We start from the raw sequence: 18,278 nt of genomic DNA, 5'->3' as shown, positions 1-18,278 counted from the left end.
TTGATGTATTATCTAGGCAAAGGAGAAATGCTCACTAACAGGGATGTCAACACATTGGAAAGAAATAAGCTTTTTGTGCGTATGGAACATTTCTGGGACCTTTTATTTCAGCTCATGAAACCAGCAATTTACATGTCGCGTTTATATTTTTGTTAAGTATATTTATTGCTGAGGTTGTGGAAGTGCCTACACTGGCAACTTGACGACCAAAAGCAGTTGCTCTGGAGGCATCATGGCCTATACAAACTAACTTGTGCTCCCCTTCCCACCACCTGTCTTGTCTTCCATTACAGAGTATTCAATGTGCTTATAATTGAAATAGGACATGGTGGATCTAACCTGTGTAAAACATTTTCATAGAAGAATTAACAGTGTGACTGGTTTTGTCCCAACAGAAACAGAGAGTAAAATAAAGAATGACGGTAAATGACAAAGTGAAGAAGGTGTAAAGGGGTCTGAACGAGGGGGGAACAGACAGTTACACGCCAGGGAACCGATAGAGATGAGGGGGGCAATTCTTCCACACCAGAAAGATGGGGAGGCGACTGCATCAGAGCATACCCAAGTTTATTGATTTTGTCAGCAAGGCCTCCGTTTGTTTGAAACAGACAGTCGGTGAGGTGCAGAATCCTCACATGGTGTCCAAAGGACAAATGTTTATGCTTCGTCTCTCACACTTTGCCAGCCAAGAGAAAATGTTTAATATATCTAAGCAAGTCCATGTGTCAGGGCAACGCAGAAGCTTGTTGAACGTCTACAGGAGGACTGCCAAAACAAATGAAGGTCATGGTTTCTTTTGAAAACCCTTTAAAACATGTATTTTCTTGCGTGGCCACATGTCCCTATGGAAACAATTAACAGCAGGTACAATGTGTTTTGGGTTGGTGGTCAGGGATTGGCAGAACACTGGATAGACATGGTCCTGCAAGTCATTCAGCTGAAATTCAATATAAATTGAGAGAAGACTGTATGGAACTTAAGGCTACAATTGTGTATATCTAAAGGCTGTACCCATTTATAATCTGACGGACTCAAATGGTTAACTGCTGTGTAAGCCAGAGCGTTGCATTTGTTGGAATTGTTTTGTGGGAAAATCAGTTTTGCTACATCATGATGATAATGCAGACTAATTGGCAGATACAGTAATACATATGACACACAAAAGACAACATATGGATAGAACTGATACGGCAAGTGGCGATCAAGATAGTGGGAAAGTAGCAGCCTTGTCAGAGCCAAAATGCTCTACAAATCTCAGTGCATTGTGCATGGGCCTAAGATATAATATAACAAAGAACTTGAGTAAAAGTCAAACGGCTTCCTGTATCTGTTTAGAAGTGAACGCTGGGCTTCACGCCTGAAGAAGGGATGCACATTTCGATCAATTTTGCTGTCGACTAACCGACCCTAATTAAACCGGTCAACAAATTGTAAAAAAAATAAAAATAAAATCCAGACAGAAAAATTGTGACTAACAGAAAATACTATGCATGAATACAAGAAATTGCCACTTTTTATTAAGAGAACCATGCAACAATAGCAAGCCTATTGTATTTTAGTCAAAAGGCTATAGCCTATTATTGAACATGGTCCTCCAGTAATGAAGCAGCTAATAAAACGGCATTTTCAAAATTCAATTTGCGGAAAACCCGTTCTGAACAGCACACCTAATGTGAGCGGTCCCACATGTGACAGATGAATATCTCAGTTAGAAACATAGAACGAGGGGGACTCTAATAGCAACAACTAGGATGGTCTCTGGCTTCTGGACAACAAAAGAAAGTTATGAAAACCAATAGAACAGGAGAGAAATGCTGGTTAATGGCATGAGGAAGTCAATAATAGCTTCCATGTTTCTATGGATGGATTTTGGCTACTAGGCTACTTTGAAGCAAGGTAAGACATGCCTCATTATTTGAAGTAAACCGTTCAGGTTTCAAACAATTATACTGCCTCATGCTTACATTGCAAAATGGTGGGTGACAGGGCTGATAACCTGTCTACCGTTGACTAGAGCCTATGCACTCAAATGACGAAAGGGAGGCGCGTTTTAATTATGAGTTGAGATAGAAACAAAAATATTAGCTCTTTTTAATCATAGCCATCAAAATAAAATCGTAGCCGAAGGCTTACAAAAGCATGTTTCGCTCAAGCTCCCGCAGTCTCAGTGCATAATTAAATGTTTATCCACGTTTCTCCAAACACCACATTTTGAAGTTGCCCCAAACGTTCCATTTCAAAGTGCCTTTGACACCTTGGGTTGATCCTGCTGTTCTGTATTGTTCCATTTCTTCAAATGCCAAATTTAGAAGGATTAAGTTTAGGCACTCATTCCCAAATGGTACAGGTATGGGTTAAAACGAAACCAAAAAAATAATAATTAAGTGTCCACCACTGGGATATAACACAGAACCTTCTGATCCAGAAACATGGGATTAGGCACACCCCCCAACCCCATCCACAACACCCTAGCAAAACCAAAACATGGTAATAGCGCTCACTGTTGCCCCAAGGACATGGATAGACGTCCAATTTCGAAGTCAAACTTGAACGATCTCCCTGGTTTCACTCCAGTACCAGCTCTTTGAGGAGCTACTCTCGTTTTACAGGTGATTGGCTATTCCGCTCCTCAAACAAGGTAATGTATGCTGTGCACGTGTGATAAATAATGTACATGATGACTAACAAAAAAAATACACAAGCGCCAATTTAATACCACTAAATGATGAAAACGTACTCGGACTGATGGGCATTTTCACGACAGTAATGGAGGATGTAATACAGGAGCACAGTCCTGCTCACCCCAGAAGGGGTCTAAGAACTACCTATATATCACCGTCTTCAAAGAGCAGGCATTTAGTTTAGCCTTAGTTCCGCCCAACATGTCCAACACTGCCTAAGACCATGAACCCCCCCCCATCAAACACTTGTCATTTGTGTGGGTGAGAGCCTGATCAGCAATGTGGTTGAGGTCAAAAAAGGCCACGGGGAGTTTAACTAAGCAAACTCGCACCACTAATACCAAAACTTTACAGCAGATTCAAAAGCTGTCCAAAAAGTTTGGACAACAACTGTAACTAAATAAGAATAAGTGTGTGTTTTTCCTCACTTACCGTATTGGTGGGATCGTCTTGCAGTATTGAATCATACTGCTTGCTGGCATCCTCGTACCTTCAAAAAGGCAGAAAAAAAAGGACTCACCAGTCAAGACAAATTAGGTGGTGGGGAAATCAAACAGAGTTCAAGGCAATCAAGTTTCTGTACACAATGCAGCTGGTCTCTATGGTTACACTGTGAACCCTTGCCAAAATCAGCAGTGACCTAAAAGAGGAAATAAACAATCATTACTGTTGCTGCTCAAATAGCTTGAGTTGTGAGAGGCTTACGCCACTTAACAATGAGTTAAGAAACCAGTACATAATGGTAGGGAAGCACACTGATTTGAAGAGTGTATACACAATTATTGCCTTTGATTTCTTTAAAGGTGAATCTAATCAATCTGTTCAGTTTCGTTTTAAAGGCCTTTCTTTTGAGCCGTGTAGAATAATAAGCTACCTTCCATTACATACAAGTCTGATCAGAGTTATATTCAACACAATGTGTGTTTTAAAGTTACGAGGCAAAGGGGGAATCCATACGATTCTGTTTAAAATGAGTGAGTTATGAACTGTAAACATCAAACCATGCAGAAATTTCCTGGCAACAGGGAGGTGGGGAGGCGTGTTCACTTCACTTGTCATGTCAAATCATGGGTCCGCAGGGATGATTTTGAACTTGTTTCTTTTATTAGAGGCGAACTGCAATGCTAACGGTTTAGCAGCCAAAAAGCCGGGGCTCCATGATCAAAACCTGTTCTGCCCACCACAACCTACAACAGAAGCAACTCTGTTTCCCATTTGTAGTGAGCAGCCCCACTTCCAGTGCCACTCCTTCACTCACATCCACTTTATTGCTCAACTGCACTCTGGGAGATTTCAGATGGCACCAGGCAACCACTCTTGAGCCACTTTGATATGCTTTATTTACTGGGGGGGGGGGGGGCTCAATGAGACACAGTGTGTGTTTGTGTGTCGGGGGTGGGGGGATAGTTAGTTGTTTGAAGCTGTGTCATTCCAGTGTACCTCCGCCTGAAGCCAATTAGAGGCCAGTGTGCCATTTATTTAATCTGACAGTGCAGGAGCAATCAATCTCAATTATCACATCAACTCTGACATAACCAATAAACGAGTCATGGTGATCAGGGGTGGTAAACAGATTGAATTACCCTTACTCCAGTTCCAGTCAAAAATACTGTGTTTATCTTAATCCCTTTCTGTTTTTAAGAATCACATTTGCAGATTAAAAAATAAAGAGTGCTTAGAGGAAACAAAGCTGAAACTGTGGTGGCATGTCAATATTTACAGGCAGGCAAGGCCTTGCCTCTCAGCTCGGAGACGAAAAGCACAACAAGAGAATTTTTTTATTTTATTTTTATTTTTTAAACTTGATTGAGGGACCCCCAGAATAGCAGTGGGAGCAAACCACTTCCTTCCCGGGGAATCCCTCGCTCAGGCTAAAAAGGGCAGAGCACTGAAACATTCACTTATTTTTTCTCCCCCTTTTTGCCAGTGGAATGGTTGTTTCCAACACAAACAGAGAGCCCACCACACACACACACACACACACACACACACACACACACCATCATACCACTTAGGATCTACAGTACACCCTAACCCCCCTTTACCACAGGCCTATAGGGTAAATTCTGTTGAATTCAATCCCTTTTTGACAGCATCCCTTTTGATTTAAACTAAACTTTCCATACATTTGCCCATGGAAAAAGTGGTCAGAAAGTGACTTTTTGGACCTGAAAGCCAAAACATTCAGGAGATAAAAGGTGCTCAAAGTGCAACCATTTTCCATACCATGCAACATCCATGTCTTCATCACTGGAAAAGATCAACAGTTGAGTTTGAGAATTTAAAAGCTTACAAAAAGTGGTCAAACTTTTGTAATAAAAAAATAAACCTTTAACGTCAATTATCTAAAAACACAAACTCCAGATTTCCTTCCATATTCACAAATATTGTAGCTTAGAGCCTATTTCACATCTGAGGTTTTTGTGTTGTGCCCGCTATTGGTTGAGACACAACATGCTCTTGAATACAGGGTGAGCGCCATTTAGGGCTGACCCCATTTAGTCGACAGGTCGATTGTTTGTACTTCAGGGGTACCGCGGGCAGAGAAACATGCAATTGTTGGTTACACTCAATGCTTTGTAGAAGCACCTTTGAGGGGGATTACAGCTTTCAGTCGTCTTGGGTATGTCTATCAGCTTTTTTACCATTCTTTCTTGCAGATTCTCTCAAGTTCTGTTAAGTTAGATGGGGGGTGGCAGTGAACAGCAATCTTCAAGTCTTTCCACAGATTTTCAAATGGGATTCAAGTCTGGGCATTGGCTGGGACACTTAAGGACTTTCACATTCTTGTTCTGAAGCCATTCCAGCGTTGCTTTGGCTCTATGCTTAGGGCCATTGTCCTGTTGGAATATAAATCTTTGCCACAGTGGCTTTTTCCTCTGGAGTGGCTTACGTCTGGCCACTCTCCCATAAAGCCCAGATTGGTGAAGTGCTATCGAGACTGTTGTCCTATTGACAGGCTCAGCCAAAGAACTCTGTCATTGGGTTCTTGGTCACTTCCCTGACCAGGGTCCTTCTTGCCCGGTTGCGGAGTTTGGTCAGACGGCCAGCTCTAGGCAGAGTTTGGGTAGTTCTATATTATTTTCCATTTCCCAATAATGGATGGACTCTAGAAATTGTTTTATACCCTTCCCCAGATATACAGTACCAGTCAAAAGTTTGGACACACCTACTCATTCAAAGGTTTTTCTTTATTTTTTGCTATGTTCTACATTGTAGAATAATAGTGAAGACATCAAAACTATGGAATCAAGTAGTAACCAAAAAAAAGTATTAAACAAATCTAAATATATTTTATATTCTTCAAAGTAGCCACCCTTTGCCTTCATAACAGCTTTGCATTCTCTCAACCAGCTTCACCTGGATTTATTTTCCAAAAGTCTTGAAAGAGTTCCTAACTATGCTGAGCACTTGTTGGCTGCTTTTCCTTCACTCTGCGGTCCAACTCATCCCAAAACATCTCAATTGGGTTGACGGTCGGATGATTGTGGAGACCAGGTCATCTGACGCAACACTCCATCACTCTCCTCCTTGGTTCGCTGCTCTGGCCCCCCAATGGTGGAACAAACTCCCTCACGACGCCAGGACAGCGGAGTCAATCACCACCTTCCGGAGACACCTGAAACCCCACCTCTTTAAGGAATACCTAGGATAGGATAAAGTAATCCCTCTCACCCCCCCTTAAAAGATTTAGATGCACTACTGTTCCACTGGATGTCATAAGGTGAATGCACCAATTTGTAAGTCGCTCTGGATAAGAGCGTCTGCTAAATGACTTAAATGTAAATGGTTAAATAGCCCTTACACAGCCTGGAGGTGTGTTGGGTCATTGTCCTGTTGAAAAATAAATGATAACATAATTTTTTAAATTATAATAATTTTCATTAGTTGATGTTACTGTAGGCTATATGTAAAAAAACAACAACAAAAAAAACACATTCATTCAAGCATTCAATACATTTTAATTGTAGAAATAGAGCCAAATATATTGATAAAAGTCAACTTGTCAGAGAGAGATTTACATGGTTATCAAAACGTCACGCCAGGGTAAAGCCTACACTAAACACAGCCCTTATTTTAAGTGTTTTTAAAAAATCCTATGGGAAAAATGAATGGTGGAAACCATTTCCCCCATTTGACCGCTAGGTTTTATGACACCTCCATTGTGGGGCTCTATTAGGCTTACTTAAGACAAAATATTTTTAAAGTCTGCAGTATGGCAGCATTTCATTGTAGTGAAGGATGACGCCAAAAAAGAGGAATGCAAAACCTGCAAACAGCTTACCATAGTTGGACAACGAAGAAGACATAACACTTGAAAACAGAAAATTAGCCTACTTTGTTTTTCTAGTTGAAGATTCTAGTTGACAGATTGTGTTTGCTTGTCAGAAGCCGCTGCAGTGGAGCTCTCCAAGGTGATGAACTGAATCGTCATTGAGTGCTTTCTCCCGCATTGGACAGCGGTCGCTCTCTGCCATTCTGAAACACTCTGAGCTGTTGAATTGGCGCAATCGTGATTTGCATGTTAAACAACATAACTCTTCATTTTCACTTGGCCTTCTCAAATATAGTTCAAACAAAACTTATCGTGTAGCCCATTGGCGGCAACTTCCAGAGCGTAATGGTAGAATCTGCGAAGGCCTGAAGTACCGAAAGTAACAATTCTAGTACCTAACCGTTTTTCATGTTATAGTATCGAAAAAGTACAGAGGTTTCGGTATACCGTGCAACGCTAGCGTGTGCCGTTAAATTCTCTTCACAACAAACATAGGCTCATTCTGTTCAGAACAAGCCATGTCAACTTGTTAACCCTATGTTAACCCTACATCAAACATAGTGATCACAAATGACATGGGTTTTAAGATTTGGAAATGTGAAGTGCACATTTGGACTGACGGGTGTTTGGCTAGCTTGTATGACATCAATGAGGTATTTATTATAATCTTCAATGTCTCATCTTAATTTACAGCATTTCTCTCCCTCACACAACAAAAAAGAAAACGGCAAAAGTTGCCCAATTATTGGGAGGGAAGGGGCAACTTCTTGTCGTGCGCGGTGCATAAATTCAGAACGGCTGTCAGTCAGAGTTCTAGCATGTTACTGTACAGCCACTACGTTCCAATTTAGGCACTTATTAGTGCCCAAATCTTCCTTTTTAAACCAGTATACATACGGGTACGAGTGTAAAGGGTTAAAGCATCAGACAAGCTCAGTACATAGAGTTGATTTTATTCAAATACATAGGGTGTGTCTATGGAAAAATAAACGTGTATTAAAAAAATAATAATAATTAAATTTAAAAAAAGGACAGCCCTAGTGTTATTTCAAGCATAGCAATATAATTCATATAATGGACAAATCCCTTCAGACTACTGAAATTTAGCCAGTACATCATCGAAATGTAAAATGAATTGACATTTTTATTTCTAATTACTGCCACAAATATGACACGTGTCCACTCACCATCGAATTTCATGCTTTTTCTATTACAGTATCTACATTTCAATGATTTCATTAGGTTTCTTATGGAGGATTGACAGTATCATTTAAAATAACATATTCCAAGTCAACATTCTCTGATGTGTGGACCTCCAACCATCTTTGTGGTACCATTTGAAAGTTTAAATGTTATTCCGATTTTAGTACATTTATCAGTCAAAACATGACAACCATCCTGTGTTCAAGAGAAATGTTGTCTCTCAACTGATGGCGGGCACAACACAAAAACCTTAGATTATGTCAAATAGAGTTTTTAATTGAACCTTTATTTCACTAGGCAAGTCAGTTCAGAACAAATACTTATTTACAATGACGGCCTACACCAGCCAAACCCGACGACACTGGGCCAATTGTGCGCCGCCCTATGGGACTCCCAATCATGGCCGGTTGTGATGTCTCTAGCATTGAGATGCTAGATTTTTTAAAGATTTACAATAAAAAAAATCATTATATCATTATAAAATAGTGATGAAAATAGTGATCTTCAGTGATGAAGATATGGATGTCTCAAAGCGTAAACTTTGAAAGGGAAATGAAAGGGAAAGGGGATACCTAGTCAGTTGCACAACGGAAAGCATTCAACCGAGAACCTTTATCTCTTGAATGTTTTGGCATTCATGTCCAAAGTCACTTTCTGAGCACTTCTGCAATGGGCAAACACAGTTGAAGTCGTACACACACACACACACACACACACACACACACACACACACACACCTTATCCGACGTGAGCAAAACATTTAAAAGTGTCAACCCTCGCAAGGCTGCAGGCCCAGACGGCAGCCCCAGTCGCGTCCTCAGAGCATGCGCAGACCAGCTGGCTGGTGTGTTTACGGACATATTCAATCAATCCTTATCCCAGTCTGCTGTCCCCACATGCTTCAAGAGGGCCACCATTGTTCCTGTTCCCATGAAAGCTAAGGTAACGGAGGTAAACAACTATCTCCCCGTAACACTCACTTCCGTCATCATGAAGTGCTTTGAGAGACTAGTCAAGGACCATATCACCTCCACCCTACCGGACACCCTAGACCCACTCTAATTTGCTTACCGCACCAATAGGACCACAGACGACGCAATCACACTGCCCTAACCAATCTGAATACCTATGTGAGAATGCTGTTCTACAGCTCAGCACTTAACACCATACTACCCTTCAAATTCGTCATCAAGCTCGAGACCCTAGGTCTCGACCCCACCCTGTGCAACTGGGTCCTGGACTTCCTGACGGGCCGCCCCCAGGTGGTGAGGGTAGGTAACCACATCTCAACCCCGCTGATCCTGAACACTGGGGAGTGTTCTCGGCCCTCTCCTGTACTCCTTGTTCACCCACGACTGCGTGGCCACGCACGCCTCCAACTCAATCATCAAGTTCGCAGGCGATACTACAGTGGTAGGCTTGATTACCAACAACGACGAGGCGGCCTACAGGGAAGAGTTGAGGGCCCTCGGAGTGTGGTGTCATGAAAATAACCTCACACTCAACGCCAACAAAACAAAGGAGATGATAGTGGACTTCAGGAAACAGCAGAGGGAGCACCCCCCTATCCACATCGACGGGACAGTAGTGGAGAGGGTAGAACGTTAAGTTCCTCTGCGTACACATCACAGACAAACTGAAATGGTCCAACCACACAGACAGCGTGGTGAAGAAGGCGCAACAGCACCTCTTCAACCTAAGGAGGCTGAAGAAATTCTGCTTGTCACCAAAAGCACTCAAACTTCTACAGATGCACAATCGAGAGCATCCTGTCGGGCTGTATCACCGCCTGGTACAGCAACTGCTCCGCCCATAACCGTAAGGCTCTCCAGGGGGTAGTGAGGTCTGCACATTGCATCACCGGGGGCAAAATACCTGCCCTCCAGGACACCTACACCACCCGATGTCACAGGAAGGCCAAAAAGATCAAGGACAACAACCACCCGAGCCACTGCCTGTTCCCCCGTTATCATCCAGAAGGCGAGGTCAGTACAGGTGCATCAAAGCAGGGACCGAGAGACTGAAACAGCTTCTATCTCAAGGCCATCAGACTGTTAAACAGCCATCATTAACATTGAGTGGCTGCTGCCAACATACTGACTCAACTCCAGCCACTGGCAAAATTGATGTAATAAATTAATCACTAGTCACTTTAAACAATGCCACGTCATATAATGTTTACATACCCTACATTACCCATCTCATATGTATATACTGTACTACATCCACTGCATCTTGCCTATGCCGTTCTATACTATCACTCATTCATAGATTTTTGTATGTACATATTCTTATTTCATTCGTTTACACTTGTGTATAAGGTAATTGTTGTGAAATTGTTAGGATATTACTGCATTGTCGGAACTAAAAGCACAAGCATTTCGCTACACTCACATTAACATCTGCCAACCATGTGTATGTGACAAATACAATTAGATTTGAATACATTTAAACTCAGTTTTTCAGAATTCCTGACATTTAATCTTTGTAAAAAATTCACTGTCTTAGGTCAGTTAGGATCACCGCTTTATTTTAAGAAAGTGAAATGTCAGAATAATAGTAAAAATAATGATTTATTTCAGCTTTTATTTATTTCATCACATTCCCAGTGGGTCAGAAGTTTACCTACACTCAATTAGTATTTGGTAGCATTGCTTTTAAATTGTTTAACTTGGGTCAAACATTTTGGGTAGCCTTCTACAAGCGTCCCACATTAAATTGTGGAAGTGTGGCCCATTCCTCCTGACAGAGCTGGTGTAACTGAGTCAGGTTTGTAGGCCTCCTTGCTCACACACGCTTTTTCAGTTCTGCCCACAATTGTTCTAGGATAGGATTGAGGTCAGAGCTTTGTGATGGCCACTCCAATACCTTGACTTCGTTGTCCTTAAAGCCATTTTGCCACAACTTTGGAAGTGTGCTTGGGGTCATTGCCCATTTGGAAGACCCACTTGCGACCAAGCTTTTAACTTCCTGACTGATGTCTTGAGATGTTGCTTCAATATTTCCTACCTCATGATGCCATCTATTTTGTGAAGTGCACCAGTCCCTCCTGCAGCAAAGCACCCCGCAACATGATGCTGCCACCAACGTGCTTCACGGTTGGGATTGTGTTCTTCAGCTTGCAAGCCTCCCCCTTTTTCCTCCAAACATAATGATGGTCATCATGGCCAAACAGTTCTATTTTTGTTTCATCAGACCAGAGGACATTTCTCCAAAATCTACGATCTTCGTCCTCATGTGCAGTTGCAAACTGTAGTCTGGCTTTTTTAATGGCGGATTTGGAGCAGTGGCTTCTTCCTTACTGAGCAGCCTTTCATGTCGATATAGAACTCGTTTTACTGTGGATATAGATACCTTTGTGCCTGTTTCCTCCAGCATCTTCACAAGGTCCTTTGCTGTTGTTCTGGGATTGATTTGCACTTTTCACACCAAAGTACGTTCATCTCTAGGAGACAGAGCGCGTCTCCTTCCTGAGCTGTATGGCGGCTGCATAGTCCCATGGCGTTTATACTTGTGTACCATTGTTTGTTTGTACAGATGAACATGGTACCTTCAGGAGTTTGGAAATTGCTCCCAAGGATGAACCAGACTTGTGGAGGTCTACAATTTTTTTTCTGAGGTCTTGGCTAATTTCTTTTGATTTTGTCATGATGTCAAGCAAAGAGGCACTGAGTTTTAAGGTAGGCCTGGAAATACATCCACAGCTACACCTCCAATTGACTCAAATGATGTCAATTAGCCTATCAGAAGCTTCTAAAGCCATGACATCTTTTTCTGGAATTTTACAAGCTGTTTAAAGGCACAGTCAACTTAGTGTATGTAAACTTCTGAGAAGACATTTGTTGAGTGGTTGAAAAACTAGTTTAATGACTCCAACCTAAGTGTATGTAAACTTCCAACTTCAACTGTATGTATGGAATGTTTCGTTCAAATCAAAAAGTGATTGAATTCAAATGGATTTACCCTTTGGTCTTTCGGCCATGTTACAGTGAGAGACTGAAGCTTACTTTTCCAAAGCCTCCAGCCGCATGCCTGCTAATCGCTTCACTCGTTGGCTACCTGGAAACTGCCTCTTCAGTTCCTGTAGACAAGTCTGCAAGGGAAGTGGGCAGAGGGGAGGTGCAATTAGAATTGGCTGGTTGCAACATGTTACAAAACGTACAGGACACATCAACTTTCTACTACTTAAAAGCCCCCATGCAGTCTTTGTAATTGTATTTTTAAAATCTGTTTATTTCATGAAAGTAACATTTGACATTTACATTCTAGTCATTTAGCAGATGCTCTTATCCAGAGCGACTTACAGTTACTGCACTTAGAGATTCTCCGGTACTTTTGTCAACTTTCTTGCCAGTAGTTCTGAAACTAGCACTCACGAGCCAAATGTGGTCCCCTGAAAATTGCGTACTACGTCACATATGTGCACCACGTCATTGCTCTCCCTATCGGTCTCTCTCTGATGTTTTCACTGTGCCGTTGGGTCCGCCCCGCAGATAACGCTGGGTGGGCCACTTGATAGCGGTCACTCAAATGAGAGGGGCTGAAGCTCATTGACGAGAACTCGAATTGCTAAGGGGCTGGCCCACATGGGGGGAAATGCTTTCAAACTAGGGATTTCATGACTACCCCTAAGTAAAATGTATGCGCACATGACTTTGGATAAAAACATCTGCTAAATGGCATATTATATCATGGCTAATTGAGGTAAAACAGTAATTCTCCTTAGATTATGCATGTATGAACTACACATTGACACATCCAGCCTGTTGACACCAAAATGGCGAAGCATGTCTTATTGGCTGACTACACCGCTCGCGGTGCACGAGCGTTGCATGCACGAGCGTTGCAAAATACATTTTGAAATCTATATTATTCAATTATTGCGCAGTTCTACTTCTGACGTCAGTTCTACTTCTGACGCAAATCGTGCTGCAAGTCCTGCCTCTCCCATCTCCTCATTGGATTATAGAAGCAGGTACCCACGTGCCATCTCGTCATTGGTTATACCCACATGAGTAACTGAAAGACAAACGAAAAGTAAAGTCAAGAGAAGAAAAGGCCTGGAAGGAGGAGAGATGACTAGAAATGATTTGGTTAACTGTTTTATGTGTGGATGAATTGGTGGAGTAGAGGACCTTGTTCATTTCAGGTAAAATAACAACTCAATGTTTATATCCCAGGACAAATTAGCTAGCAACAGCAAGCTAGCTAAATAGGACAAATTAACTAGCAAGTGCAAGCTAGCTAGCTAGCTAAATTGCCATAAATGTTTAATGCTTTTCGACCTGTCCCCAAATTAATATAATTGGTTCAGAGTTTGTTTTGATTTCAACCGGCGTGTGGTGATCTCGTTTAGTGTGGGGGGGACAAAATACATTTATGTACGATGGCGCACGCGCATCAGGACCACATCAGGACACCACTTTTTAGAACTGGGAGAGGAGAAATAAAAAAAAATATAGAAGAAATGTTGTATTTTGGGTGTAGTTAGCCTTTGTTACAAGTGTGCATTTGGTAAATCCGACCACAACTATATCCTCCCGATTCCTGCTTATAAGCAAAATTTAAAGCAGGAAGCACCAGTGACTCGGTCTATAAATATTTTTGAGGAATACACCACATCAGTCACTGGCTTTATCAATAAGTGCATTGAGGACGTCGTCCCCACAGTGACTGTACATACATACCCCAACCAGAAGCCATGGATTACAGGCAACATTCGCACTGAGCTAAAGGGTAGAGCTGCTGCTTTCAAGTTGCGGGACTCTAAACCGGAAGCTTACAAGAAATCCCGCTATGCTCTGCGACGAACCATCAAAGAGGCAAAGTGTCAATACAGGGCTAAGATTGAATCATACTACACCGGCTCTGCCACTCGTTGGATGTGGCAGGGCTTGCAAACTATTGCAGATTACAAAGGGAAGCTGCCCAGTGACACGAGCCTACCAGACGAGCTAAATCACAGCCTGACTAACAGGTATATAGGTATATATATATAACAGGTATATATCCTTGCTGCTCTTTTTTTCACGTCTTTTTACGAATGTTTTATTTCTTTACTTGCACGCACCTTCTTTTTTTTTACGCACCATTGGTTAGAGCCTGTAAGTAAGCATTTCACTGTATTCGGTGCACGTGACACATAAACTTTGATTTGCACCACCCAGAGACAGTTGTTTGGTTAGCTGTGTTTCTGTAGCGCTCATGTGATTGCAGAATTTACAAAACAAACGGCCACTGGATTGATGCAAATAATAATGACATTATTCTGCCAGGTAGGCTACTTTGCAGTTAACATTTAGTTTAGAAGATTCTAGGGAAAGTCTTTCCATCTACCAGCAGACGATTATCATTAGCATTAACGCTAACGGCTACAAAGTGTAGACTAGACATATATGCACTGCACACAACACAGAGGCATTCCTGTGCCTTTTCAGAAAGTTGCTGGAAAATAAGTATCACTGATGCATGTTCATATCTTATGATTAACTTCAGCAAATTAATACATGTTCTAATAAGTTTAATACATTTAGTTGATTTCCTAATAAGTTAAATACATTTTTCAATATTGCTGAATTCCATTTAAAAAATCTGGATTCCGTCTGCGTTTTCCGCAACGCAAATGTTATATGCCCTACAGAAAAAAATCAAGATTAAGACCTTTCGGTTACCGGCCCACACGTAATGGCTAGGCTACCTGCCGCCCAATATATTTGTCATAATTTATTTCCCCGAGCCTCCTTTTGCCACTCAAATGCTAAGCCTGATCGTCTGGGCATGTTAATAAAAATGTAAATATATTAACATACACAGCCTGAGTGACGTGGAGTCAGGGCCTACTCTGTGAAATGAAGAAAAATAGAACTAATAAAAAAATATATATATACATTTGACCAATCAGTTTGTCATGTTTTTTTCTGCATGATAAAAATCGATTCCTGAACATGTACGTACTTCCCGAATTTGCGCAAGGAGGCCAAGGGAAAGGCAGCCTCGCTGTGCCTTTCTCCCTCCCTTCAAACTCCTTGACATGACTTGTGTATTTGAGTTTCTACCATATGCTGCCAGCTAACGGACTTCGAAAGGCAGTCAGAGAGCAACAATGAGCGCCAGCTCATCAAACAGGCTCAGGGGCAACTATGTGGAACTACTACATGCCTTGGCTGAAACAAATGTTAGCAACCCCGTTTAGAGACCGCCACCTGGTTTGGTTTTTGCTCATGGCCTATGATGGAATTTTCAATAAAACTGAGTCGCTCTTCCATGTTCTGCAGAACAAAGTGATGGATAGGAGTTTCTGCAGTACCCATATCAGCGACACGATTAAAGCACTGGAACGGCAGCGACAAGACTGATAGTTCCTATGAGAAAATCGAGCTGAAATGCGATGAACTGGGCCTGGCAGAAAGTGCAAGTCGAAGTAAACAGCTGATCAGAGTAGAGTGGGACAATCAACTACAATATCAATGTTCAGGTGAGAGCCCGGTTTGACCACGTCGGTACAATTCATTTCTTTGGCTTAGTGGACTGCAACAATTGTTAAAACAATGGCACAAAAGTTCAACACCAGCAACTGGTCATTGTTCAGAATAATCAGATCAGATTTTGTCATGCTGTGGGGAAAAACTCCATCCTAAAAGGCTGACACTCGAGGAGTTTTTTTCAAAAAGCTCTTACACTAAAGGGCATTATCATAAATTCACAATTTGAGTGTTATTTCAACCTCATAGTGAGGAAATATCATACAAAAAAAGAAATGGACTTTGACCGCACTGCCCCTTTAAACACAAACAAATATACTGTATCCATGTAAAACATATGTGGTTTTGAGATGTCATATGCAGTGTATTTTTTTGTGTGTGTTTTTTTTTTAAATGACGCAATCCAGTCTGCCCAGACCATTGAGAGGGATAGCTGGTTTCCATTCATGGGATCCATGATAAAAGAACAACAACACAGTCCTGAAGAAATTATGTGAAAATCAGCAGTTGACGTGGTTGAAGACCATGTTGCCTTGTGGCTACCCACAATTCACCACTCGCTACCATAAAAAGGAGAGGCAGGATGCTCTTTTGGAGAGTTTTTTTCCCCTCCCGTCTCTGAGGGAACTGGAGTTTGTTTTTTTCCACACACTCATGACAGAGGTGAGGAATGGTTATCGTCACGTCCAACGATATTCTGGATGAGATGGAAAATCTGTTCTGCAGCCCGGATCATTTGACCTATCCAACTACAGTCATGGTCTTTCTCACTGGGAGCAGGTGATTGGACAACTTCACGTAATCTCGTTTCGTCTTCGCCAATATTCTTTGCAATGCATAGGGAATCCTTGCAAAACATCCTTATATACTATTTCCCCATCACCCATAAAATGTATATATATATATTTTTTTAAATGTATCACTCAATTTTAAAAAGGTAGGAGCAAAACAACTGAGAGGACATTAACTAGACTTCAATAGTACATTTAGCCAGTTCAAATCAGTCCAGAATAGTGGGAAAATGCCATAGGTTCCTGTTCTTTGCAGTGAAAATGCACGTTTTGATTTAAATCAAGCTAAGCAAGAACACTTATACAGTGGGGCAGTGTCAGCCACCAATTGTGCAAGTTCTCCCACTTAAAAATTTGAGGCCTGTAATTTTCATCATAGGTACACTTCAACTATGACAGACAAAATGAGAAGAAAAAAAATCCAGAAAATCACATTGTAGGATTTTTAATGAATTTATTTGCAAATTATGGTGGAAAATAAATATTTGGTCACCTACAAACAAGCAAGATTTCTGGCTCTCACAGACCTGTAACTTCTTCTTTAAGGGGCTCCTCTGTCCTCCACTCGTTACCTGTATTAATGGCACCTGTTTGAACTTGTTATCAGTATAAACGACACCTGTCCACAACCTCAAACAGTCACACTCCAAACTCCACTATGGCCAAGACCAAAGAGCTGTCAAAGGACACCAGAAACAAAATTGTAGACCTGCACCAGGCTGGGAAGACTGAATCTGCAATAGGTAAGCAGCTTTTTTTGAAGAAATCAACTGTGGGAGCAATTATTAGGAAATGGAAGACATACAAGACCACTGATAATCTCCCTCGATCTGGGGCTCCACGCAAGATCTCACCCCGTGGGGTCAAAATGATCACAAGAACGGTGAGCAAAAATCCCAGAACCACACGGGGGGACCTAGTGAATGACCTGCAGAGAGCTGGGACCAAAGTAACAAAGCCTACCATCAGTAACACACTACGCCGCCAGGGACTCAAATCCTGCAGTGCCAGACGTGACCCCTGCTTAAGCCAGTACATGTCCAGGCCCATCTGAAGTTTGCTAGAGAGCATTTGGATGATCCAGAAGAAGATTGGGAGAATGTCATATGGTCAGATGAAACCAAAATAGAACTATTTGGTAAAAACTCAACTCGTCGTGTTTGGAGGACAAAGAATGCTGAGTTGCATCCAAAGAACACCATACCTACTGTGAAGCACGGGGGTGGAAAATTCATGCTTTGGGGCTGTTTTTCTGCAAAGGGACCAGGATGACTGATCCGTGTAAAGGAAAGAAGGAATGGGGCCATGTATCGTGAGATTTTGAGTGAAAACTTCCTTCCATCAGCAAGGGCATTGAAGATGAAACGTGGCTGGGTCTTTCAGCATGACAATGATCCCAAACACATCGCACGGGCAACGAAGGAGTGGCTTCGTAAGAAGCATTTCAAGGTCCCGGAGTGGCCTAGCCAGTCTCCAGAGCTCAACCCCATAGAAAATCTTTGGAGGGAGTTGAAAGTCCGTGTGGCCCAGCAACAGCCCCAAAACATCACTGCTCTAGAGGAGATCTGCATGGAGGAATGGGCCAAAATACCACCAACCGTGTGTGAAAACCTTGTGAAGACTTACAGAAAACGTTTGACCTCTGTCATTGCCAACAAAGGGTATATAACAAAGTATTGAGATAAACTTTTGTTATTGACCAAACACTTATTTTCCACCATAATTTGCAAATAAATTCATTAAAAATCCTACAATGTAATTTTCTGGATTTTTTTCCCTCATTTTGTCTGTCATAGTTGAAGTGTACCTATGATGAAAATTACAGGCCTCTCATCTTTTTAAGTGG

At 41.8% G+C, this 18,278-nt stretch overlaps 1 protein-coding gene across 2 annotated transcripts in view; it reads right to left on the bottom strand.

Annotated features, from left to right (window-relative positions):
- The window catches only part of LOC115106333 (ER membrane protein complex subunit 2), a 55,737-nt gene that overhangs the window by 23,978 nt on the left and 13,481 nt on the right, over nt 1–18,278 (bottom strand). For both annotated transcript variants that reach the window (XM_029628947.2, XM_029628955.2), the window contains exons 4-5: nt 12,168–12,253; nt 3,114–3,171 (exon numbers count right to left, since the gene is read on the bottom strand). In XM_029628947.2, coding sequence (XP_029484807.1) covers nt 3,114–3,171; nt 12,168–12,253 — 144 coding nt within the window. The remainder of the gene's footprint in view (nt 1–3,113; nt 3,172–12,167; nt 12,254–18,278) is intronic.

The sequence above is a fragment of the Oncorhynchus nerka genome, linkage group LG3 (assembly GCF_034236695.1).
Source record: "Oncorhynchus nerka isolate Pitt River linkage group LG3, Oner_Uvic_2.0, whole genome shotgun sequence".
In the NCBI taxonomy this organism is placed as follows: Eukaryota; Metazoa; Chordata; class Actinopteri; order Salmoniformes; family Salmonidae; genus Oncorhynchus; species Oncorhynchus nerka.
Note: the sequence above shows the minus strand (reverse complement) of the source record. Positions and strands in the feature narration are given on the sequence as shown.